The 26,578-nt window shown below is 43.1% G+C and overlaps 1 protein-coding gene across 6 annotated transcripts in view; it reads left to right on the plus strand.

Annotated features, from left to right (window-relative positions):
• plxna4 (plexin A4) overlaps positions 1-26,578 on the plus strand; it is a 721,825-nt gene that overhangs the window by 459,194 nt on the left and 236,053 nt on the right. For all 6 annotated transcript variants that reach the window (XM_059987082.1, XM_059987079.1, XM_059987077.1 and 3 more), the window contains one exon: positions 25,766-25,889. In XM_059987082.1, the coding sequence (XP_059843065.1) occupies positions 25,766-25,889 (124 nt within the window). The remainder of the gene's footprint in view (positions 1-25,765; positions 25,890-26,578) is intronic.

Genomic DNA, 26,578 nt, shown 5'->3' on the forward strand with positions numbered 1-26,578 from the left:
TCCAAGTAACTCACTGTGTTGTTATGTGTGTACATAATAAAGAACTTCGGTTACTAGTGGGCAATGTGGGCGGTTCACCCAGAACCGGAAACGATACAGGTGAACTGGTTGCACTTGCTCAGGGTTGAACAGCGTTCTGTTAATAACATGTTCTAGCAGTAAACCCATGCTAGGTTTGTCTTTATTAAGAACAAACATGCACTCAGTGAAAAGAAGAAAGAGCAAAGTTGGGAGGATGATGAGCTTAGAATGGGTTTTTTTAAAGTACCGTTTTGGTGCTGCTCTGAAATGTATGGGTTCCAAACCCATTGCCAGCTGACACCCACCTTGCAGAGGAACAAAGTGAGATATGGAACCAAGGTCTCATCTTTCCACTAGTCTGTACATAGAAAGATCCTATGTTATTGGCTTGAAAAAGAATAGGGGTGCTGGAGGGACTCAACAATTGTGGCAGCTTCTATGGAGGGGAGAAAATAGTCCACGTTTCGGGCCAGGACCCTTGATGAAACGTCTAGAAGGTTTTCAGTCCTGATGAATGTTCTCGGCCCAAAACGTTGATTGCTTCTTCCCCGCCCCCCACCCATAGATCCTGCTTGACCTGCTGAGTTCCTCCGGGATTTTGTATGTGTCAGAATGCAGTTGATTAACTTTTTATAGATTGAGTAACTTTTCATTTGGGTGAAGTGACCGGACATGAGTATTTTATACACAGGGCTACAGGTGTCAGATTCTGTTATGAGCCTATTGTGATTTAAAATTATATTGCGTCCTCATTTTATTGACTATACAAGAAACATGCAGATATAAATGACTGCCAGCTCTTTTATTGGCACAGAAGCAGCCACTAGCGAGAGATGCAATGCAAGGGCCTGGGCAATCTTTTGAAACGTTTTGGGCTTCAGGCCATTTTAGCTCATCTCATGCTGGTGCCCTGCACAATGGATCTCTGGCGTTACGCCGAAGCTTCTCAATAATTACAACAACAACATCAGACCTGACTGTCAGTACCGGTTCTTGAAAGCTGGGAGTCTGGAACATCTCCCAGTGGATTGGACGGCATTTTCTGAGCGTCAGCTAAGTCCAATTATCAGCCACCACAACAGCTCCAGCTGTCTTCAACTTCCAAGGCAGGAAAAACAGATATTTATTTATTTAGAGATCTGTCATGGCCCAACAAGCTATACCACCCAGCTACCCACTTATTTAAACCTAGCCTAATCGGAGGACAATTTACAATGTCCAATTAGCCTACTAACCGGTACGTCTTTGGACTGTGGGAGTGCCTGGAAAAACCCATACAGTTCACAGGTAGAGCATAACTGATAGCGCCAAATTGAGCTTCGAACGTTGGAACCCATTGAGCTGTAACAGTGTGATGCTACTGTGGCGTGTCTATCATCCATGAATCATTTGTTTGATTTTTCTCATCCATCCTGGCAAAAGAACTTTTGTATCATGTGGTTATAATTATTTCAAGGGAGATCCAAATTAAATCTTTATGATCTACACCTTTAAGGTTGGCTGTCACTTGAGCCTAACTTCTTTGACTGAAGGGATTCCTCACTGTATCTCGGCTGGCACAGCTTTATCAAAATTCATATTGCGCTTGACTTCATTGGAGTATTGAACTGAGCTGGAAATAGGATTCAATAGATTGCTCCACAGAAAGCCAGTATGGGCTGTGAAAGAGAAACAGAGTTAACATTCCATGCTGAAGAGTCTCCTCAGAATGGGAAAGGGGAAAAAAAGAGGTTTGTTAAACAATAAAACAGGTGGGCAGAAGGACATCTCAGACAGGGCAAAGTTTGTCTGTTTCTTTTTTAGACTACAGTGCACTCGGGATGGAACAAAGACCTGATACGTGCTTCATGATAGCTGAGTTCCTTCAGCATTTTGGGTGTGTTACTCTGGACTTCCAGCATCTGTAGAGTCTCTTGTGTTTAAGATTTGCTGCTTCGCTGCAAAGTCTCTTCAAGGTATGCCTACCCTGAGGAAGTTTAAAACCTTCTCTTTGACGGGCCAACTCTCACCGCTTCCCCCGTGACTTGCGCTGCTTTCCGACTCTTTGACCATGTGCTTCCCCTTATGGTTTGTCCTCCTTCCCCCCATCCCCCCACCTTCTTATTCTGGCTTCTTCCCCCTTCCTTTCCAGTCCTGAAGAAAGATCAACTATTTATTCATTTCTATACATGTTTACTATTTGCTAGAATGTTACCTGGGTTTCAGCACTTAAGTTGCAGGGAAAGGTTGAACAAGTTAGGTCTTTATTCTTCGGAGCGTAAAAGGTTGAGGAGGGACTTGATAGAGGTATTTAAAATTATGAGGGGGTTAGATAGTGTTGATATGGATAGGGTTTTTCCATTGAGAGTAGGAGAGGTTCAAACAAGAGGACATGATTTGAGAGTTAAGGGGCAAAAGTTTAAGGGTAACACGAGGGGGAATTTCTTTACTCAGAGAGTGGTAGCTGTGTGGAACTAACTTCCAGTAGAAGTGGTAGAGGCAGGTTCGGTATTGTCATTTAAAGTAAAATTGGATAGGTATATGGACAGGAAAGGAATGGAGGTTTATGGGCTGAGTGCAGGTCGGTGGAACTAGGTGAGAGTAAGCATTCGGCATGGACTAGAAGGGCCGAGATGGCCTGTTTCCATGCTGTAGTTGTTATATGGCTATATAGTTATATGTTGCCTGACCTGCTGATTTCCTCCAGCATTTTGTATGTGTTACTCATGATGGATGGAGTTATTAGATTCCATCTTAGCAGATCCCTCTCAACCCATACACCTGCCTTCTCGCCATATCCTTTGATGCCCTGACCGATCAGCAAACAATCAACTTCCACTTTAAATATACCCATGGACTTGGCCTCCACTGCAGGCTGGGGCAGAGCATTTACTACTCCCTGGCTAAAAATTTTTTCTCCTTACTTCCGTTCTAAAAGGTTGCCCCTCAGTTTTGAGGCTGTGTTCTCTGGTTCTGGATACCCCCACCATAGGAAACATCCTTTCCACATCCACCTTATCTAGTCCTTTCTACACTGGGTAGGTTTCTATGAGGTACCCCACACTCTTCTATAAAAGCCAGGGATAGTCAGTCTAGCGGCAACCATTGTTGACATCCACAGAGATTGATGTGTTGTGTTATTATTGGTGACAGGACTGAGCGAAAGGTCTCAACTAAATTGGCAAGGATTGTTTCTTGGTTAAAGCTGAGGTGATTATACTTGTTGCTGCATCACAGGGTTCCTCAGACTGGAGAGTGCCCTCTTCTCTCAGCAGAAACCTCTTGCACCTGGGTTAACATGAGTAAGATGCAAAATAACAGTCTTCATGTTAAATGAGCCTATCTTACATTTTAGATAGCCTTGCTGAAATTGGCAAGATTTCCCCAGCTAATTTTCTGCCTGAGTTGCTTAAGATTACACCTACTGCCATGTGTGTTGAAAGAATGAATAGTTTTATACTTATTAGTAAAGCACCTTTACAACAGCAATGTATTTGAAACCATTTTCCAGACAATCAGACATCTTTGTAGTGTGGTCTTTGCTACAGTGGGGGGAACAGTGGGAGCTATTAATGAATTAAAAGATGATAAGGATGAGCTTTATTTGTCACATGTACATTGAAACATCAGAACATACGGTGAAATGCATCGCTCTGCTCCAGTGAGCCACGCGGTCCGAAGGGGGCGGACCACAAGTGTCACTACGCTTCCTGCACCAACAACTCACTAACTCTTTGGAACGTGGGAGGAGAGAGGAGCGCCTGCAAGAAGCCGCCGTGGTCACTGGGAGAAGGAGCAGACAGCAGTGGGAATCTGTGATTGCTGATGCTGTGAAGTGATTATGCTAACTGCTTCCAGTGTCTTCCAGGGAGGAGTAATGGGTAGCTCTTCGAGAACTCTGATACTTCCCTTTGACACTTATTATGTCCAAATGTGCAGCTATGGCTTCAGTTTAAAGTCTTATGTGGAAGTGATGTATTATTCCCCAGTGGTGCACTGAAGTGTTGGTCTCAATGATATAATGATAGTCTTGAATCCAAGACCACCAGGCATGGGCTGGGGAGGTGGCTGTCACTCATTCACATTTGATGCAGGAGAATGTTGCGATTTGGCTCAGGTAAAGGGGATCAATAACGAGACTTGCCATGGTTCCAGTACCTCATTGCAATCCAGTGACTTGATCCTCTCCCCTAACCCATGGTCAAGCTACCAGCTGACACTCCAATCCGTGCCCCTGGGTGGAAGCAAAGCTTATTCTGTATCTGCGTTACCATGGTTTCAACATGAGGTGAGACCGCAGGAGAGAAAGGAAGGAGAGTATGTTCCATATTGCCTTGCCACTTTTCCTTAAATCAATCCTTTAGACACGGTTACCAGCACTGAAGGGATTACTAAATGCAAAGCAACAGATACTGTGGCACAGACTAAATAAATCCCAGCACAAGATCTTTTCTAAATCAGATTTAGTCATACATGAATTTGCAAATTATTTTGCTCCCCTATTTACAAATTATTACCATTTCCAATCTTAGAGCTTTAAACCTTGCGACATTTAATCATTATTCACAAATGACACTTGTTATATCAGATCCTTTTAACTTCAAAACCTCCATCTCATCTTCTGCGTTACCTAAGTCTCCAATTATCATTCATGCCCTCTCCCTGATGCCGGCTTAACTGAAGGCACATCTGTCTGCGTTGGTGGACAGAGTGACTTAGGGCACCACATGATAAACAGAATGTTTCTGATGTCTTCAGTAACCTTCCTCCCTCACTTAATCAGCACTCAACTCATTGCTGATTGCTTGTGTTACCATACTTGCTGCATCTCTAGGTAATTTAGCAAAATCCATTTAAATTAAGTACATAATGTGCTTGAGCTGTTCCCGAGAAACAAAAGGCAGCAACAATTGCTGATGCTCCTAACTAGATTGGAACCAAGCTTCAAAAGAATTCACCAAAAGTTGCATGGTTCGGATCACCATCCCAGATATTTCCAATCACTACACTCAGTAGCCCCTTTAGTAGGTTCCTCCGGTGTCTGATAAAGTGGCCACTGCGTGTACATTTCTGGTCTGCTGCTGTAGCCCATCCACTTCAAGGTTCAGCATGTTGCGCATTCAGAGAAGCTCTTCTACACTCTGCTATTGGAATGAGTGAGTTCCCTTCCTCACTGCTTGAACCACTCTGCCCACTTTCCTCTGACCTCTCTCATTAACCAAGTATTTTCACCAACAGAACTCCCATTCATTGGATTTTTTTTTTTTTTTTTTGCTTATTCTCTGTAAACTCTGGAGACTGTTGTGTGTAAAAATCCCGGGAAATCAGCAGTTTCTGGGATCCTCATACCACTCCATTTGGCACCAACAATCATTCCACATAGATCACATTTCTTCCCCATTCTGATGTTTGGTCTGAACCTCTTGACCATGTCTGCATGCTTTTATGCATTGAGTTGCTGCCACATGATTGGCTGGTTAGATATTTTTGCATTAACGAGCAGCCGTGCAAGTGTACCTAATAAAGTGGCCACTGAGTGCATGTGCTGGATTGCACAGAAATGGGAGGTGTTGCTGATAGTGAAGAAGATTAGCGTAAATTATATTGATCAGCTAGGGAAGTGGGCAAAGGAGTGGCAAATTTTCCCAAGGGCTGAAATGGCTAACATGAGAGGGCACTGCTCTAAGGTTTTTAGAAGTAGCTACAGAGGGGATGTCAGGGGTAAGTTTTTTATGCAGCGAGTGGTGAGTGTGTGGAATGGGTTGCTGGCAACTGTGGTGGAGGTAGATACAATAGGGTCTTTTAAGAGGCTCCTGGATAGGTACATGGAGCTTAGAAAAATAGAGGGCTATGGGTAACCCTAGGTAATTTCTAAAGTAAGTTTGGCACAGCATTGTGGGCCAAAGGACCTGTATTGTGCTGTAGGTTTTCTACGTTTCTATGTTTCTAAATGGGTTGCAATACAGGTAAATGTAGAAAGTTTGGAAAGTCAAACCAGAGTTGTGGTTATATGATGAGCAGTGGGGCACAAGAGACTGTAATGGAAAGTAGTGTCACAGGTAGACAGCATGGTCATAAAGGTATGTGGCATGTTGGATATCCGACTTGTAACATTAGAGTACAGTTGTATAGGTTGTGAGGCCACCCTTGGAGATCTGTGTACAGATCTGGTCAACCTGTATACGAAATAATGGCAAAACTGAACTAAATTTATCCAAAATCAAAACAAAACTATTGGCACCAGCCTGCGACCCCAGGCGGAGTTGTTATACTTGTGTGACTCACCCATAGCTCCAATGATTGCTCCAAAGAGTCAAATTCCCCATTTTGATCCTTTATTTGCAAGTAGCAAACCTACAATACAGCATTGTTGAGCGTTATCTCAGCCTATGACCTCCACAGTCCCGAGTTATAAACTGTCACAAAAATAAGCATGAATATGTAATTTATCACTTTCACTTTTGGCATACCCCCTCTAATGTGACTATTTACCATAATTCACCTAATAACTGCACAGCTCAGGATCCGTGGCTCATACATATGTGGTTAAACTGGGAAAATATGCAGAAAGGATGTTGCCAGGAGGAGAGTGCCTGAGTTACAGGGTGAGGTTGGTTAGGCTCGGTCCTTGTGTCTTGGAGAATTAGGTTTGACTTTACAGAGGTCATGAGGTGCATGGTCGCAGGCTTTTTCAGGGTGGAGGAGTCCAATTCTAGGGGGATAGATTTAAGGTGAGAAGTAGAAGAGGCTTGAATAATAACTTTATCACACAGAGGGTGGGGAATATATAGTATGAGCTACTAGAGGATGTGGTTGCGGCAAGTACAATGGTATTATTTGACAAGTATTTGAATAGTTACATTCGGGTGTGGGGTTTAGGCCATAAGACCGTAAGATATTGGAGCAGAATTAGGCCATTTGACCCATCGAGTCTGCTCTGCCATTTCATCATGGCTGATCCATTTCCCTCTCAGCCCCAGTCTTCTGCCTTCTCCCATTATTTCTTCAGGCCCTGACTAATCAAGAATCCATTAACCTCTGCCTTAAATATACCCAACGACTTGGCTTCCACAGCTGCCTGTGGCAATGAATTCCACAGATTCACCACTCTCTGACGAAAGAAATCCCTCCTCAGCTCCGTTCTGAAAGGACGCTCCTCTGTTTTGAGGGTGTGTCCTCGGCTCCTAGATTCCCCACTGTCGGAATCTTTCTGTCCACATCCACTCCATCTTGGCATTTCAATGTTCAATAGGTTTCAATGCAATCCCCCCCCTCATTTTTCCAATAGAAATAGAATCATTTGTATGTTCTTCCTAGTTCTCCCAGGCATATGTATGAAGAGACAAAACACCATCTGTTTAAAATTATAAAATATATATGTGTGCTCATATAATATGAGAACAAGAAACAATTTAACATTAATATTAATACTGTAAATTTTATTAATATTGAGCTTGGCTGATCTGTTTGCAATATTCACTCTCCTCAAACTCTGTCGATTATATTCAGTAATACTTGATTTATATCTCGTCTTTGTTAGGATTCCAAATTAATAAGTCATGTTTATTCTGATATTTATGAAAAATGGTTTTTAATTTTGAAGCCTAGTTGATTGTGTCCTTGAATGTTTAATCAGATGCAGCAGCAGAGAGTATTTGTTTGGCATGGACGCTTTTTCTTTCTCAATTTCCCTATCTTTTCTTTCTGCTGTTCCCTCATTTGTCTCTGATTTCATCGCTCTTACTGCTTCCTTTATCGCTCCTGTTTTTCTGTATCTTCCTAATGTTCATTTTACTTGTCCAAGTTCTCTTTACCAATACTCTGCTTTTAGTCAGCAGGTTTCTCTTTATCATCCTTGTGCTACTGATAGTGTCTCTCAGTTTTGTAGTGTTACCTCTCTCTCTCTCCCTTGCTCTCTCTCTTCTCTCTTCTCCTCTCTTCTCTCTCCCCCCCCCCCCCCCCTTCCGTTCTCTTTCTATTTCTGAAGACAGCACAGTAGCGTAGCAGTTAGAGTCATGGAGTACTTCCATTCCGAATGCTGTTGCTTGTTTTATTGTTCGCCTGCTTTGTGTTTTTTTTCTCTCTCTTTGTGTATTAGGTGTTTGTTGGTCTTTCTGTGGTGCATTCTTTCGGTTTCTTCTTTTGTCGCTGCCTGTAAGGAGACAAATCTCAAGGATGTATAATGTATACATACTTTAATAATGTACTTTGAACTTTGAACAACTTCCTGCACTGCCTGTAATGAGTTTGTACGTTGTCTCCATGACCACGTGGGTTTCCCACAGGTGCTCCGGTTTTCTCCCACGTTCCAAAGATGTACAAGTTAGAGTTAGTGAGTTGTGGCATGCTATGTTGGCACTGGAAGCATGGCGATATTTGCCGGCTGCCCCCAGCGCATACCCAGACTGTGTTGGTCATTGATGCAAACCAATGCATTTCACTGTACGTTTCAATATTTCAATGTACAAATAAAACTAATCTTTGTTTTTTTTTGTTATATTTTTTGATGTTTAATGCATATAATTTTATTAATATATAAAATATTTGGGACATTCCAGGTACTGACCTGCTCGAAGCAAATTGTTTAGTATCTGTGTTGAAGTAATGCACAGCAGACCATTCCTCCAGTTACTAGTCTGGATTACGGTTGATTTTTTATCATTTTCTCTCTTCTGGTTCTTTGGATGTCAGCTGGGATTTCAAGTTTATTCTGAGGTTTAGGCATAAATACCCAGGGTATAAATGCTGTGAAAATTAGCTTTTAGCGGCAGCATGGTATATTATAAATATGATAAACATAAATATGATTAACATAAATTGTACATAAATTACAGAATAAATAAATAATAGTTCAAGTTCAGAATAAGGAAAAAAAGTATTAGAGTGTTTTCAAATTGGTTCATGAACCTGATGGCAGTGGGGCAGAGGCTGTTGTGGAACAGGTGTGCAAGTGTCTTCAGGTCCCTGTACCTCATGGCAGCAATGTGAAGAGTGTATGGCCCCAGATGGTGAGGGTCTTTAATGATGGATGTTGTCTTTCTGAGAATCTACTGTGGAAGCTCGCTAAACTGGCCATCCATGCTCTCTTCTTGCTGCTGCCATTGAGAAGGTGGAACAGGAGCCTTCAGTCCCACAGCAGCAGGTTCAGTAACAGGAATTTCCCCTCAACCGTAAGGCTTCTGAATCAGTGTGGATAACTTCACGGAAGTGATTCCACATCTATGAACTCATCTTCAAGGACTCATGTTCTTAATATTATTTACTACTTAGTTATTACTTATTAATGCTATTATGTGCAATTTTTGTAATTGTACAGTTTGCCTTCTTAAGCACAGTGGTTACTTGTACGTCTTTATGTGCAGCTTGTCATTGACTCTGTTATGTTCCTTTGTATTTACTGTGAATGCCAGCAAGAAAACAAATCTCAGGGTAGTATATGGTGACATATTCAATAATAAATTTACTTTGAACTTTGAAGCTGCAAGCTTGTGGCCGAGGCCCATTGTTTCTGAAGACAAGGCAGGTTTAGCAGACTTACTGTGGCACAACTTCAAAGGAAACAGGTGCTCAGTGGGAGAGATTTGATCTGGTGAATTGTGATTATGCAAGGGATGATTGAACAGTGAGATTTTGAGCTTTAATACCCTGGATTTATAAATAGGTCAGTAAATAAAGGGAGGATTTGCTCAATTGAATCTAATAAAATCTGATTTAGGAAAGACTAGTCTTCATCAAGGGATTTGGGACTCTTCATCTCTTAAGAAATATATTTGAGTAAATATTTTTATGGCTAACATTCTTCTATCTGGTAACTCCCCTGCCATGATACCGTGGATAGTGTGTGGTAAATGCCAGTCAGGTAAAGGCTCAGTTGCATTTTTTCCCCTCAGGCTTGGGATCGTGTTCTGTGTGTCTATTGGTGATAGTTGATTATTTGCTTCTCCTCCCCCACCCTAATGTTGACAGTGGGCCATGATTATACTGTAATTCATAGATCATTGCCCAAGCTCCTGGAAGCAATGGGCAAAAAGCATCATTAGATATAGACTCAGATCATTTTGGACTTGTCTACTTATGTGTACCATAAGACCATAAAATATAGGAGCAGAATTAGGCCATCTGGTCCAATGAGTCTGCTCCACCATTTCTTCATGGCTGATCCATTTTCCCTCTCCTCCTGCCTGCTCCCCGTATCCCTTCATGCCCTGACTAATCAAGAATTTATCAACCTCTGTCTTAAATATACACAACACATCCATATTCTTGTGTGTATGGATTTTGTGAGGGCACAGTTGGTGTCTGGGCTCAGAGACCCAGAGACCATGAACAACATTGAAACAGAGGAACTGTAAGCCAAGGTAAGCACATTGTGGGAGAGCATGGTTGGGACATGAGAGAGATGGAAATAAGTACTTAGTTACGAAGAAGAGACCTTAAGGAGCCAGAAAAGTGTAGAGAAAAAAGGAGGGAAGAGGGTAGAGACAGCGAGAGCGCTGGGCGGGTGTGGTCACTGGGCAGGAGAGAGACACTGAGCAGCAAAAGGGAGGGACCACCAGGAGAAAAGATGGAGCATTGGAGAGAAAGGTATAGACCATGTCCAAGAAGTGGGAGGGATCATTGGGGGAAGACAGTGAGAGGTGGAGGTACCTTTGGGGGGGGGGGAGAGAGAGAGAGGGGGACAGAGAGAGGGGAAGGCATTGGAGTGGGGGGGGAGATGGCCACATTGGAGGGAAAGGGGAAGGACCATTAGTGAGAAAGAGGGAGGTTGTGATGGGAAAGAGTGAGTGTGGGAGCAGTGGGGAGAGGGTGGAGGCACAAGGATGCAGCAGCTGTTGCTGCTCTCCCTTGCTCTTTCACATCGTTCAGTGAGCATGGTTGCTCCAATTCTGGCCCACATCCCAAAACTGTGCTCATAGTTCCATTAATCCCTGTAAATTGCCCCTTACTCTACTTGGGTGACAAACCAGTCGAGGGGGAGTTTGGGAGAGAAGACATTGCAGGGGTACAGGGAAATGAGGAGAAGGAGAATGTGAAAGATGGGAGCGGCATAGACCGAGTGGTTCAAGAAGCCTCGTTCTGTCAAGGAGGGAGTGAGAAGGTTCTGGAGAGTGAGTGAGGGAATTCCGAGGAGTGAATGGGGAGTGAATGAGGGAGCACTGGGAAATGATGAGGGGGTAGGAAGGAGTGAGGGGCCACAGGGGAGTGAATGAGGGAGCACTGGGAAATGATGAGGGGGTAGGAAGGAGTGAGGGGCCACAGGGGAGTGAATGAGGCAGCACTGGGAAATGATGAGGGGATGGAAGGAGTGAGGGGCCACAAGGGAGTGAATGAGGGAGCACTGGGAAATGATGAGGGGGTAGGAAGGAGTGAGGGGCCACAGGGGAATGAATGAGGGAGCACTGGGAAATGCTGAGGGGATGGAAGGAGTGAGGGGCCACAGGGGAGTGAATGAGGGAGCACTGGGAAATGATGAGGGGGTAGTAAGGTGTGAGGAGAGTGAATGAGGGAGCACCAGGGAGTGATGAAAGAGTACTAAGGAGTGAGTGAAGGAGCACTGGGGTGTGACTGAGTCTGCCTGAGAGAGAGGGTGTCTGTACTGTGTATTGTCATCTACCTGTCCTGTTCTGTCTCCAGTTCATATCCACTGTCATTGTGGGATTGCCATGGAGTTCACCTTAGTGAGTCAGTATAGTGGGCCCTGTTGAGTTAGTTTAGGAACTGCATCACCAATCTCTGTGGTTTATTAAGCCTGTTCACAGTTGAAATAGAGTACATGAGGGGATAGAAGATGTATGTCAGTTCGGGGGTCTTCAAATCTCAGGTAAGATCTCTGTGTTTCTGGTCTGGAAAGCCAGGTTTGATGGTGCTATTACAAGAGATGGTTTATGTCAATATTGATTCCACCATGATCTACTTTTGCAACAAATAGCTGCTCTCATTCAGTGCATGTTGAGTCTACCATGATTAATGTGCGCATCCTGCTGAGAGCTAGTAGGGACTTGTTGTGTCTTTGCTTCACTGCTCCTTGGACTGAACGCTGATCACATTGGATGCCCAGTGTGTTCACTTCACCTTCCAATATTCAGTCACCAAATAAAGTTGACACGCCCAGGCAGTGCTGAGGGAGTGCTGTATTCTATCAGGGGCTGCCCTTAGGATGGGGCAATAAACTGAGGTCTTGTCTCATCTCTCGGGTGGATGTGTAAAAGGTGCAGTGTGATCATCCCTTCAGAGTGAAGGAGGATGAGAGGCAACAATATAGGCTGCATCACTGCCTGGTATGGAACTGTACTTCCCTCGATCATAGGACTCTGCAGAGAGTGGTGTGGACAGCCCAATGCATCTGTAGATGTGAACTTTCCACTCTTCAGGACATTTGCAAAGACAGGTGTGTTAAAAGGGCCCAAATGATCATTGGGGACCCAAGTCACCCCAACCACAAACTGGTTCAGCTGCTACCATCCGGGAAACTGTACCACAGTATAAAAGCCAGGAGCAACGGGCTCCGGGACAGCCTCTTCCACCAGGCCAACAGACTGCTTAATTCATACTGACACAACTGTATTTATGTGTTATATTGACTGTCCTGTTGGACATAATATTTATTATAAATTACTATAATTGCACATTGCACATTTGAATGGAGACGTAATGTAAGGATTTTTATTCCTCATATATGAAGGATGTAAGTAATAAAGTCAATTCAATTCAATCCAAGATGATAAGAAGTGTAGATTGAGTGGACAGCCAGAGACTTTTTCCTAAGGTGGAATTGGGTAATACCAAGGGCGTAATTTTAAGGCGATTGAAGGAAAGTATGCGGTTGGATGTCAGAAACAAGTATTTTTACACAGAGAACCGGTGGTGCATGGAACACCCTGCCTGAGCTGGAGGTAGATGTAAATGCATCAAAGACATTTAAGAAACTCTTGGGCCCATGGATGATTGAAAAGGAGCACTGTGTAGGAGGGAGGGGTTAGATTGAGCTTGAGGTAGGTTAGAGTTGGCACGACATTGGGGACGAAGGGTAGGTTCCATGTTCTAAGATTGGGGAGAGAAAGCAGATGAAAGAGCACTCAGGAGAGAGTGGTTGCCTGTAGTAAGCTTTGTAATCTACCCGTTCTGTTCTGTCTCCAGCTCAGATCCACTGTTATTGTGGGACTGCCACTGAGCTGCCATTGGAGTCACCATGGTGAGGTAATATAGTTGGTCCAGTCAATAAGTGAAGAGTCTCTGCAAGGGACTGAATATTTTTACTTAATGTCACCAAAGCAGATGATCTAACCTTTACAACGTTGCTGTTGGTAGAAGTTGCTGAATTTCATCAATGACAATAGGGTCCAAACTCTGTAAAATGTTAACTGGCTGTAATACATCAAGACGGGTTATCATCATAAGCCCAAACACAGGGTTGGTGCGCTGGGACAGTTACCCCAGTGGCCGAGGCTCTACGTGCAGAATGCTCAACGAACCCAACGAACCCAATGAATGAAAGCTTGCCTGATAGGCTGCCTCTGATGGATGAGCTCAGTCTGCAAGGGCTGATGGAGAGAAGACCATCAAACGCCCAGCATGCCAAGAGAAAAAAAACAAACTGTACAAACAGTAAAAGCAAGCACAAAGTATTCAGAACTGAAGTTCACAACGCCGGGTATCGCTGCAGTCAATCTTGATGTCCACTAGTTGCAGGCTACAGCCTCAATCCAGCACAGATTCGAGTAACCTCCCTCCCCCGGTGGTGTAGCGAGCCAAAGTGCCCCGTCTCTTGCCTCCGACCCCAACACCCCAACCATTTTAATCTGGCCCAGAGCTTAAATTGTCCAAACCTTAGATCTCTCCTCAACCTGTCTTGGCTCTGCTGTGTCAAACTTCCTCCTAGTCCACTCCAGCAACTCCAGCCCGGGCTTGCTGCAACTGCCTTGCCCAGTGAGACTCCAGTCACACCACAAAAATGCCAGACCATGTAGGCAACTCATCTCAACTCCGACAGGAAAACCTCAGGCCAGAAACAGTATGAATAACAAAGTATTTAGTTGCTTTCTTTGTTGTCACTTAAACTAGTAAGTACAGTAGTGCCAAATTAAACCAGAGACTATTGAAGTCCTTGACTACTTTAGAATGTAGAGTGGATTCTACTTCATGTAGAAGAACCTAGAACCAAGGGCCTTGGTTTAAGATAAGTGGGTTACCTGTTGAGGTGAAACCTTTTCTCATGGATAATTGAGAGTCCTTGGATCTCCATTCCAAAGGTGGTGAAGGCAGTGTCTACAAATATATTTTACAGCATGGGGAGTTAGATTCTTATTCTTCAAGGGGGTGAAAGCTTACTGTGGGTGGAGTTCCATTAACAGTCATGCCCCTATCATATCATTAAATGGTGAAACAGGTTTAAGACTTGGATGTCCTACTAATGTATTTGAATGAGTCCTCAATTATAGTTTCATCACCTTATGTATAATAACATGAAAAGGCATTTATATTTGCATTTGCACACCTTTGCTGTCTTCTGCACCCTGGTTGAACGCCCTAATTGGGCAGTCTTTCATTGATCCTGTTGTAGTTGCTATTTGTTAAGTATGCCCACAAGAAAATAAATCTCAGGGTTGTATGTGGTAACATATATGTACTTTGATAATAAATTTGCTTTGAACTTTGAAAAATTATGTCAGATTCCACCCGCTGTCTTCTTATTTGACGAACACTTTATTGTACAAATTGCACCAATGAATGTTGCCTCCCCACTTTGCAGATCTTTTCATTCACACAGAGACACTGATTCTAACAGCAATTTTCCACCTGTAGAGTCAGTCATGGGAAAATGTTTTGGTATTTTTTGTAGTAATATTCTGCTTCACATTTCTAACATTTACCGTTGCTTCTGTCTCCCTGTAATTTCAATCCAATTTGCTTTCACTGCATTACCTCTCCTTTTCCTTCTCTTTTTTCCCCTCAAGCAACAGTCAGGAGGAGAAAAATCACAACTTTAGTATTCTGGTGCTGACTAAGACAATTTCCGCCACAAAACTCAATTCTACTTTTGCCATGCCAGTATAAAATTATATAAATGTAGTTTATTGAATGTTATGGATATTCTCCCCACCCATCAGAGGTTTTGCATTTGTGTAGGCATAAGAGTACATGGAAGTTGAAGACCATTTGTATTTAAAGGTACACTAATTTCATTAAATATTGTCTTGCAAACTCACACATAGGAACAAGAGTATTTAGTACTGTCATGCAAGGTAATAGTTGATCCGATCCCTAATTCCTCTTATCGTAGTTTGCTTCATATTCCTTAGTGATCCATCGAGCAAAACGCCCTACATCTCTCAATTTCTGGGCGTTTCATTGGCTAACCATGGTAATTCACTCAGAAGTATTGTGCTGATTTAACAAGTTGAAGATGTGAAAAGCCAAATTTAAATAAAACAAGAAGAGTAAACAATCGACGTAACGGGCTGAGACCTTTCTTCAGAACTGGAGAGGAAGGGGAGGTCAGAGTAAGAAGGTGGGGACAGGGGAGGAAGAAGTTCAGGGTGGCAGATGAGTTGAACCTGAGAGGGGGAAGGGAGTGAAGCAAAGAGCTGGGAAGTTGATTGAAAGAGATAAAGGGCTGGAGAAGGGGTAATATGTTAGGAGAGGGTAGAGAAAGGGAAAGTGGAAGAGCACCAGAGAACAGGTAAGGAGATAAGGTTAGAGAAGGAAACAGGAATGGGAAGGAGGGGTTGGCAATTATCAGAAGTTCGAGGAATCTCGGTTTCACTTAACCTTCCACCTTGTACTTCCCTCCCCTCACCTTCTTACTCTGACATCTGCCCTTCCTTTCCAGTCCTGAGGAAGGGTCTCAGCCTGAAACATTAACTGTTTGCTCTTTTCCATAGATGCTGCCTGGCCTGCTGAGTTCCTCCAGCATTTTGTGCTTTGGATCTCCAGCATCTGCAGATTTGCTCATGTTTCAAATGCAAGGTCTGTCCATCACATATGAAAAGGTCACTTGACTGAGATACTAGAGGACCATCGTTGCCCTTTGAACTGTCATCAGCAGATGGTATTTTCAAAGGAAGGTCACTCAAAAATAGAGGAAGGTCACTCAAAAATAGTCACTTAAATCTAAGGCTGACGGAGGCAATTTTCTCTACAGCATTCATTCAAATGTAATTCTGCTGTGCCAGCGTAAAATTATGAAAATTTATTGTAATGAGTATTATTAATATTCACTTATTAACATGGCACTGCAGCCTGCGTAGAAAAAGGCAGTCATATTAGTGATGGCAAGGTAACTTGGCCAAGTGCAGACTCAGAATTTTATCTATAGAACCTGGCCAGCATTGGGACAACCTGGGGTGACGTAAGGTCGTATAGGAATGCAAAGGTTCCCAGTTTTGGGTTAAGTTGGCAAAGCACCCTTCCCTGACATGAAGGCAGAGTTTCTTCAGCCAAGATCCAACTCCTTAGATTGCAGTCGGAAGCGAGAGGAACCAATGAGGTGGATCTGATAGGCAGTCTAGAGAGTAAAAGGCTCATACACATTACATGGGCTCCGCGCTCAATCAAGATTAGATTCCCTCATGCAGTGATAATGGGAAAGTAGTTTCACTTAAAAGGTTATTTTGTCTCGCTGATTGTATTGTGGAGATGGGCTAATGGCAGCACAAATGTACATTTTTTACAGTTCTCGGGAGAATTCCCAGCTTCCTGGGCACCACAGTTAGAGCAATGCTGTTACAGCTGGGCTACCAGAGTTCAGAGTTCATTTCCGGCATGGTCTGTAAGGAGCTTGTACATTCTCCTCATGACTGTGTGGGTTTCTTCCGGGTACTCCGGTTTCCTCCCGCACTCCGATTAACCATGTCTTCAGTAGGTTGATTGATTATTGTAAGTTGTCCTGTGATTATGCTGGGGTTAAATAGTTGTGGGCCATTGGGCTAACCAGAAGGGATTCATGTTTCAGATCCCCTCCTCTCCAATCCCACATTCAGGACAGCTGCCTCCTGAGTTTAACTAACTAGGGTTGTGGAGTTTTTATATATTGACAATTCAGGTGCGTAGCAAAAATGCAAAGGCCACATGCCCCCCAATGAAGGACAGTGTTTCATTTTGCTGCTCTCCCCTACTGGTGAAGGTGAGAGAGCTGCAGAAATCTTTTTGTTATTTACCAATACCTTCTCCTACATCATCTCATTACAATCTTGTACCTTGTTGTTTACCCGTGTTGCACTTTCTCAGTCACTGTTTCACTTTATTCTGCATCCTGTCCTTCCTCAATGCACTGTGTAATGATCTGATCCATATAAACAGAATTTAAGACAAACTGTTTACCGTATCTCAGTACATGTGACAATAATAAGTTAGCTCCAGTTCCATTTCCAATTACTCAGTCCCTGCATGTAGCTCTGTTCTAGACCCATCTGCACACAGTGGCTCTTCAGCAGTGGGTTAAGCCTGGCCCTACTTACCAGGGAAGTTTGTGAATATCTCTGGTACAGATTCACCTTCCTGATCTCCCCTCCGTCGTGGGAGGAGCGCAGTGCGAGAGTGTAGAAGGGAGAGCTGTAGCAAGAGTTCTCTCCAGCTTCCTCTGCACCTTCTCAGTGAACTTTGGAAGGGATCTGGATTGTTGGTCTTCCCAAAGGCCAGGACTGATTTCTATTTCAAAAGTAGACTTTCTTCCCAATAAAAATTCCCTGTATGTATAAAGAAGGACTCTGTCTGAGACTTACACCTTCATCTGAGTTGAACAGTGCAGAAGAGATTAGAATCAAAATTAGTTAACTTAGCAGCAGCATTTCAATGCAATACATAATATAAAAAAATAACCAAAATAAAATAATAATAAATTAATAAATAAATCAATTACAGTATATGAATATTGAATAGAGTAAAAACTGTGCAAAAACAGAAATACTATATATTATTAAAAGTGAAGTAGTGTTCAAGGGTTCAATGTCCATTTAGGAATTGGATGGCAGAGGGGAAAGAGGCTGTTCCCAATTGGTTGAGTGTGTGACTTCAGGCTTCTGTACCTCCTACCTGGTGGTAATAGTGAGAAAAAGGCATGTCCTGGGTGCTGGAGGTCCTTAATAATGGACGCTGCCTTTCTGAGATACCGTCCCTTGAAGATGTCATGGGTACTTTGTAGGCTAGTGCCCAAGATGGAGCTGACTAAATTTACAACCTTCTGCAGCTTCTTTCAGTCTTGTGCAGTAGCCCCTCCATACCAGACAGTGATGCAGCCTGTCAGAATGCTCTCCACAGTGCATCTATAGAAGTTTTAGAGTGTATTTGTTGACTTGTCAAATCTCTTCAAATTCCTAATGAAGTATAGCCACTGTCTTGCCTGCTTTATAACTGCATCATTATGTTGGGACCAGGTTAGATCATCAGAGATCTTGACACCCAGGAACCTGAAATATCTCTCTCTCTCTCTCTCTCTCTCTCTCCTCTCCCCCCCCCCCATGAGGATTGATATGTGCCCCTTCATCTTACCCTTCTGGAAGTCCACAGTCAGCTCTTTCATCTTACTGACGTTCCAGGTTGTTACTGCAACACCACTCCACTAGTTGGCATATCTCATTCCTGTATGCCGGCTCGTTACCACCTGAGATTCTACCAACAAGATCAGGCCCTCCCACAACAATAGGAACTCCAATGCTGCTGGTTAAGATGAAAACAGAAAATGCTGAGGCACTCCCCACCTGAGGCTGCCACTGTGGAGAGGGAAAAACATAGTTAATATTTTAGAAAGGTTGCAACGTTTGCTTGCAGCATCATTCTGATGAAACATGATTGACCTGGAAAATTATCTCTGCCCCTCCCTCCACAGATGCTTCTTGACCTGTTGAGTATTGGTATTGGTTTGTTATTGTCACATGTACCAAGATACAGTGAAAAGCTTGTCTTGGATACAGTCCATTTGTTGCAGGAATAAGTGCCAGGAGAGAAATGATGGGGGAGGGACGAGTGGTCCAGGATGTTCTAGAATGGAAGGCCTCATCCAGAGAACCAGTGTGGACTCTGCAGCCTTCCCACAGAAGTCACTTTAGAGGTTGTGTTCACCCCTTGTCACTGAACCTCACAGCTTCTGCGTCCTTGGAACTGTCAGTGGATGGTTTGGCTGGAGTTCCCATACACAAGCCAATAGAAAGAGGCAACTGAAAGGCAGTCTAGCTGAAACAGACAAAGGTGTCTGTGTTCCTTTGTTGGATTTCTGCTGGTTTGTCAGTGTTGGCCCACGAAAGAGAAACCCTCGGTTTTTCTCTAAGTCAATAACATTCCAGTGCACGTCACTCCACTCATTGTGAACAGTCACCATTAAAGAAGGTCCTCTAATGGTTTACAGCACAGTCGGATGCAAAATCCATTACTGAGTACATTAAGAATAATGCTCGTAATAAAGCTGTGAATCAATTCGTATGCTAATCTCTTCCCGATAACCATGGCAAATTTAACTTGCATGCAGAAATGATGCACCTTGCATGACAGCGAATAATCAGATGGTACAACAGGCTCTTTTCTCAAGGAAAGGGAAGGGCTTCAATTCCTGACAGGTTTTGATGTTGGATTTTTCCACTTTTGGGAAACTAATTATCTAACAGCGATTAATAAATTCTGCAAGGATTTCAAGGGCACGTTCTTTACTGAAGTAGTGGAGTGGGTATGGAATTCACAAACACAAGGAGCAGTTGAGGTGACTAGGTAGGTAGCTGAGTAAAGCAAAGAGGAAGGAACGGACTGGCAATTTGACAGAATCAGAATCAGAATTAGGTTCATTTTCACTGACATATATTGTGAAATGTGTTGCTTTGTGGCAGCAGTACAATGCAATACAAACAAAAACCTTTAAAATTACTTCAAGAAATATATATAATGAATGTTTTAATTAAATTAGTGGAAAAAGAAAGCAAAAGTAATGAGGTAGTGTTCATGAGTTGGTTCACTGTCTGTTCAGACATCTGATGGTGGAGGGGACAAAGCTGTTCCTAAAACATAGAGTGTATGTCCTTAGACTCCTGTACCTCCTCTCTAATGATAGTAATCAGAAGAGAGGTTGCCCTGGGTGATGGGTGCCACCTTTTTCAGGAATTCCCTTTTGAAGGTGTCATCGATGCTGGTGACAAATGACGGAACTGGTAGAATTTGCAACCTTCTGCAGCTTCTGATGGTGCAACAAGTTCAAGTGCTGTCCATGGTTGAGGGGGGTGAAGGTGATCTAGTGGAACATTAACACAAGCTTGAGCTAGTTGAACCAAATGGTCTATGGTGAACATATGTGTAAAACACATCCTTCATGCTTGCAACCTTCCCTGATCTTCACCAATCTTTTCCCTTTCTGGATCCTTATCAAAGGCCAGTTGTCTCCTTTCCTACCTCTTCTGATCTCACCCCATAAAATGTCTTCGGTGCCCTGTCTTCACTGCTCACTGCTGAGAAGGAGATGTTGCTTTCAACCTCATATTAATCTGATTTCAGATGTAAAGCAGAGTGTTGAGAATAGCTGTTGTGATGTGAAAGGGACATGTGGAGCATAGACAGGGAGAATGCACTCAGTCCTTTTCCCAGGGTTAGAGAATCAAGAACTAGAGGGCATAAGCTAATGGTGAGAGGGGGAGAGGTTTAATAAGAACATGGGGTGGAGGGAACTATTTCACGCAGAGGGTGTTGTGTATATGAAATGAGTTGGCAGAGGAAATGGTAAAAGACACTTACTTGGCCAAATACGTATATAGGAAAGGCTTAGAGGGATATAGGACAAATGTACTTAAATAGGACTAGTTTAGAGTTGCACCTTGGTTGGCATAGACCATTTGGGCCAAATGGCCTGCCCCCATGCTGTATGACTCTTATGACATTCTGGCCCCACTTGCTGCATTGAATTGCCTTTCTGTTTTGACCTTGTGGATCATAAGATATTGCTTCAGAGAGATGACATTGCACTTTGCTTGTCCTCCCCGACATTTTGTTCAATGTCTCCCTGTGATCTCTCACCCAGTGCCCTCTTGGTAATCTCCAGCTCAGTGTCCCTCAGTAAACTCCCAGCTGGGGCTTCCAGTATCCACTGCACCAGTGTTCCCTGCCCCAGTGGATTCTTTCCCCATTCCGCCACCCTGGTGACCTCTGGCCCAGTAGTCCCATACCCGCTCCCCTTCCTGACCTATGTCACCCCTTGCCCCAGAGTGGCCTGGTTTCATTGCCTTTTCCAGTGATATCAGTATCACCTTATCCCTCCCACCTTGCAGTGACACCCCCTTGACCTTCTGCCTCTATTTTCTTGGTTGGCGCCCACCCAGACTCGCTTCATCCCCCCATTTCAAAACGATGCAGCAATCATCTTGAAATAAGAAAATGTATTTTAGTTGGCCTGATATGCATCTAACCAGAACCAGCTTTATTATCACTAACATAGATTAGTATTTTGTGGCAGCAGTACAGTGTACTACATGAAAAAAATTATTATAAGTTACATTAAGAAATATTTAAAATAAATTTGTGCAAAAAGAGAGTAAAATTGTGAGGTGGTGTTTATGGGTTCATGGACCATTCAGAAATCTGGTGGCAGAGGGATAAAAGGGTTCCTATAAAGTTGCGTGTGTGTCTTCATGCTCCTGTACCTCTTCCCAGAGGGTAGTAATGAGAAGAGGACATATCCTGGTTGGTGGGAGTCTTTAATAATGGATGCTGCCTTCTTGAGGCATAGCCTTTTGAAGATGTCCTCTGTGGTGAGGAGCCGGCTAAGTTTACACTCTCTTCATTTCCTTCCTAACCTGTACAGTGGAACTGCCTGATCCAGTTTATCAGGGAACAGTCTAATAGTTCTTTTGTCTGTTGGGAATGATTCAGCTGGGAGAGGGAGTGAGAAACTGCAGTGTGCTCCTTTGATAGCTCACCCTCCTCTCCAACAGGCACTGTGGAAGTCAAGAGCTGTGGAAGGCTTCCAACTGAGCTGAAACGTATTATTTCACACACTTATCCTATTACGAAGTTGTACTGCAGTTTAGTGAAGCCTTAATGATCCATTATTGGTATTGGCAGCTTTGTAACTCAGGCACTGGGAGCTTGTTCATTGATTCACACTGTCAATTGGCTAGTTCCACTGACCCTCCACCGCCTCCTCTTCTGGGTCCGTCTCCACATAGGCTCTTACAATGAGCTTCAAAGGAAAAGAGTGGGGAAGGAAGCTGTTGTCATGGAATCTCAGAGTCATCTGTTCATTTATTTAGAGATACAGCGCGAAACAGCCCTTCACAACCTATTGTGTTGTACTGTTCAATGAACCACCTACTTAATACTCGCCTAATCGCAGGATAATTTACAATGACCGATTAACATACTAACTGGTACATCTTTGGACTGTGGAAAGAAACATAGGTCCCTGGAGGAAACCTATATGGTCACAAGGAGAATGAACAAACTAATTGACAGACACCATACAGAAACAAATCCTCCTTCCTAACAAATCTGGAATTTAATTGAGAAATGTGAAGAACTGCATTTTAGGACCATATAACCATCTAACAACTAGAGCACTGAAACAGGCCATCTCGGCCCTTCTAGTCTGTGCCAAACACTTACTCTCACCTAGTCCCACTGACCCGCACTCAGCCAATAACCCTCCATTCCTTTCCTGTCTGTATACCTATCCAATTTTACTTTAAATGACAATACCGAACCTGCTTCTACCACTTCTACTTCATTCCACACAGCTACCACTCTCTGAGTAAAGAAATTACCCCTCATGTTACCCTTAAACTTTTGCCCCCTAACTTTCAACTCATTTCCTCTTGTTTGAATCTCCCCTACTCTCAATGGAAAAAGCCTATCCACGTCAACTCTATCTATCCCCCTCATAATTTTAAATACCTCTATCAAGTCCTCCCTCAACCTTCTACGCTCCAAAGAATAAAGACCTAACTTGTTCAACCTTTCCCTGTAACTTAGGTGCTGAAACCCAGCTAACATTCTAGTAAATCTTCTCTGTACTCTCTCTATTTTGTTGACACCTTCCCTATAATTCGGTGACCAGAACTGTAACAATATTCCAAATTTGGCCTTACCAATGCCTTGTACAATTTTAACATTACTTCCCAATTCCTATACTCAATGCTTTGATTTATAAAGGCTAACATACCAAAAGCTTTCTTCACCACCCTTTCCACATGAGATTCCACCTTCAGGGAACTATGCACCATTATTCCTAGATCACTCTGTTCTACTGCATTCTTCAATGCCCTACCATTTACCATGTATGTCCTATTTGGATTATTCCTACCAACATGTAGCACCTCACACTTATCAGCATTAAACTCCATCTGCCATCGTTCAGCCCACTCAACTGACCTAAATCTCTCTGCAAGCTTTGAAAACCTACTTCATTATCCACAACGCCACCTACCTTAGTATCATCTGAATACTTACTAATCCAATTTACCATCCCATCATCCAGATCATTAATGTATATAAATACATTAAATATGTCAAATACTGGCAGGATATATGCAGTGAAAGGATCTTTGGAGTACAGAGGTGCTATGAACGTTCAGAGGGTTCCCTGAAAATGGCAACACAAGTGAATAAGATAGTAAAGACGGCATTTTGGTGTGCTTGGCTTCACAGACCAAGTATTTGTCCCTATATGTGTTTCTTGACTTGTAGAGTTCCTCCAGCGATTTATGTGTGTTGCTTATATTCAGTATTTGAGTAAAAGCAACAGAGACAAAATGCTGGAGAAACTCAGCAAGTCAACCAGCACCTATGAAGGGGAATAAACAGGATATAAACATTTGTATTTCAGATGCTTGTAAGGGTAGAAGCGTCTGCATATAAAAGTTGGGAAATTGTGTACAAAGCATTAGTTAGGCTGCACTTGGAATATTGTATACACTCTGGTTGCCACCCTACAAGAAAGATGTGGTAGCATAAGGAAGAATGCAGAAAAGATTCAAAGTTCAAAGTAAATTTATTATCAAAGTACGTATAGTGTATGTCACCATATGCTATGCTGAGATTCATTTTTGGGGCCATTCACAGTAGAACAAAGAAATGCAATAGAATCAATGAAAAAATGACACACAAAGACTGACAAACAACCAATGTGCAAAAAAAGACAAACTGCTGATACAAAAACAAATAATACTACTACTAATAATAAATAATTAAGTAAATAAATAATACTGAGAACATGAGTTGTAGAGTCCTCAAAAGTGAGTCCATAGATTGTGGAAACAGATCAGAGTTGAGGTGAGTGAAGTTATCCACACTGGTTCATGAGCCTGAGGGCTGAAGGGTAGTAACTGTTCCTGAACCTGGTGGTATGGGACCTAAGGCTGCTTTACGTCCTTCCCCATGGCAGTACCAAGAAGAGAGCATGGCCTGCATGCTGGGGTCCTTGATGGTGGATGCTGCTTTCTTGTGGCAGTGCTCTTTGTACATTTGCTCAGAGTGGGGAGGACTTTTCCTCTGTTGAACTGGGCTGTATCCATCACTTTTTGTAGCCTCTTCTGTTTTTTGGGCATTGGTGTTTCCATACCAGGTTGAGATGCAACCGATCAGAATACTGTGCACAATGCATCTATAGAAGTTGGTCAAGGTGTTAGATTAAAACCTGAATTTGTACAAACTTCTAAAGAATTAGAGCTATTGTCATGCCTTCTTTGAAATTACACTTAGGTGCTAGTCCCAAAACAGATCCTCTGAAATGTTTACACTGAGGAATTCAAAGTTACTGATCCTCTCCATCTCTGATCCCCTGATGAGAACTGGCTCATGGACCTCTGGTCTCCTTCTGAAGTCAATAATCAGCTCCTTGGTCTTGCTGACATTGAGTGAGAGGTTGTTGTGGCATCACTCAGCCAGATTTTCAATCTCCCTCTTATATGCTGATTTGTCACCATCTTTGATTTGGCCAATGACAGTGGTGTCATTAGCAAATGTAAAGATGGCATTGAAGCTTGCTTAGCCTCACAGTCATAAGTATAAAGCGAGTAGAGCAAGGGGCTAAGCACACAGCCTTGTGGTGTCTGCAAGTGTGGAAATCAAGGATCAGTTGAAGAAGGAAGTATTAAGGCTGAGGATTTGGAGCTTATTGATTAGTTTTGAGAGGATGATGGTATTGAATGCTGAGCCATAGTCAATGAAAAGCATCCTGATATATGCATCTTTGCCGTAGAGATGTTCCAGAGTTCAGTGAAGGGTCAATGAAATGGCATCTACTGTGGAGCTATTGAAGCAGATCCAAGTCGCTTCTCAGGCAGGAATTGATACGTTTCAGCACCAACCTCTCAAAGCATTTCACCCCAATGGGTGATAGTCATTTAGGCAGGTTACCATATTCTTCTTATGCACCAGTATAATTGAAGCCTGGTTGAAGCTGTTGGGTACCTCAGACTGATGAAGTGAGAGGTTAAAGATAACAGTGAGCACTGTACTCAGTTGATCAGCTCTGTCTTTAGCACTTGGCCAGGTTGCCCTTCTGGGCCAGATGCTTTCAATGGGTTAACCCTCATAAAGGTAATTGGTCACCTGGGTGTATTTGGGTGGCCCTCATCAAATTGGAAGGGCTTGTTACCGGGCTGTGTCCTTAAATGCGTATGTGGGTGGGTGAAATGCAAATACTCTAAAACTGTCGATCCGGCCTAATTGCCCCTCTGCCTGTAAACCAGCCTCTGAAAGTGGTGATGGTTCCTCAGACCTGGGGTTGCTATGGGCTCTGATGGTATCCATGCCTACCCTTCCCTTCATCTCAAGTGAGCCTCTATTTTTTTCCCCTCAGGTGTACGAGGAAAGATAAGTGCAAGCGCTCCACTGAACTGCGTAGATTCACCTCCGACATCAGTCAGTGCGTCCACCTCAGTGTGACCCCCAGTAACATCTCCGTCTCTCAGTACAACGTTGTGGTGAGTGCCTCCAGTCCCACGCTCAACTCCGCCATTCAGCAAGGAAGAGCATGCCGACACTTTAATATCCTTTGTTTCCTGACAAAACAAAACTGTAGAAGGGGGATGGACTTTGTTGGTGCATTAAGTAAAGAAGTGGGGCTTCACACAATAGGAGGGATGTTTTAGCTTGATTGCAGAGCAGGCTCACCAGGGTACTGCCTGGTTTATGAAAAAGCAAATGGAAAACCTATGTTGATACACTTTATAAAACTTCAGCACACAATGAAGTACTGCTGAAGTGCATTCACTGTCACAATGTGTGGGAAACAGAGCTCAGAAGCTGGCATAACCAGCAATATACCCGATAACACTGGATAACAAAGATTCTGCTTCCTCAGTAGTGGGTGTACCTTATGGATTTTGGGCTGCTGATCCTGAAAATCACCATGAAATTTCCCTATCAAGCACCATTTTTAACTAACCTATATTTGTTAGTTCAATTCACAATTCAAGTCAGAATAACAGATGCCAAGATGAAGGAAGGCATTTTTGTTGGTTCACAAATCAAATAGATCATCAATGGCAGGCAATTTGAAGAACTAGTAGAATTGGTGAAAATTGCATCAAAGGCATTTAAGGAGGTTATTGATCGTTTTCTTGGCAACTACAGAGCACCAAACTGCATGCAATTGGTTAACAACATGCTT

The sequence above is a fragment of the Hypanus sabinus genome, chromosome 13 (genome assembly GCF_030144855.1).
Source record: "Hypanus sabinus isolate sHypSab1 chromosome 13, sHypSab1.hap1, whole genome shotgun sequence".
Taxonomy (NCBI): Eukaryota; Metazoa; Chordata; class Chondrichthyes; order Myliobatiformes; family Dasyatidae; genus Hypanus; species Hypanus sabinus.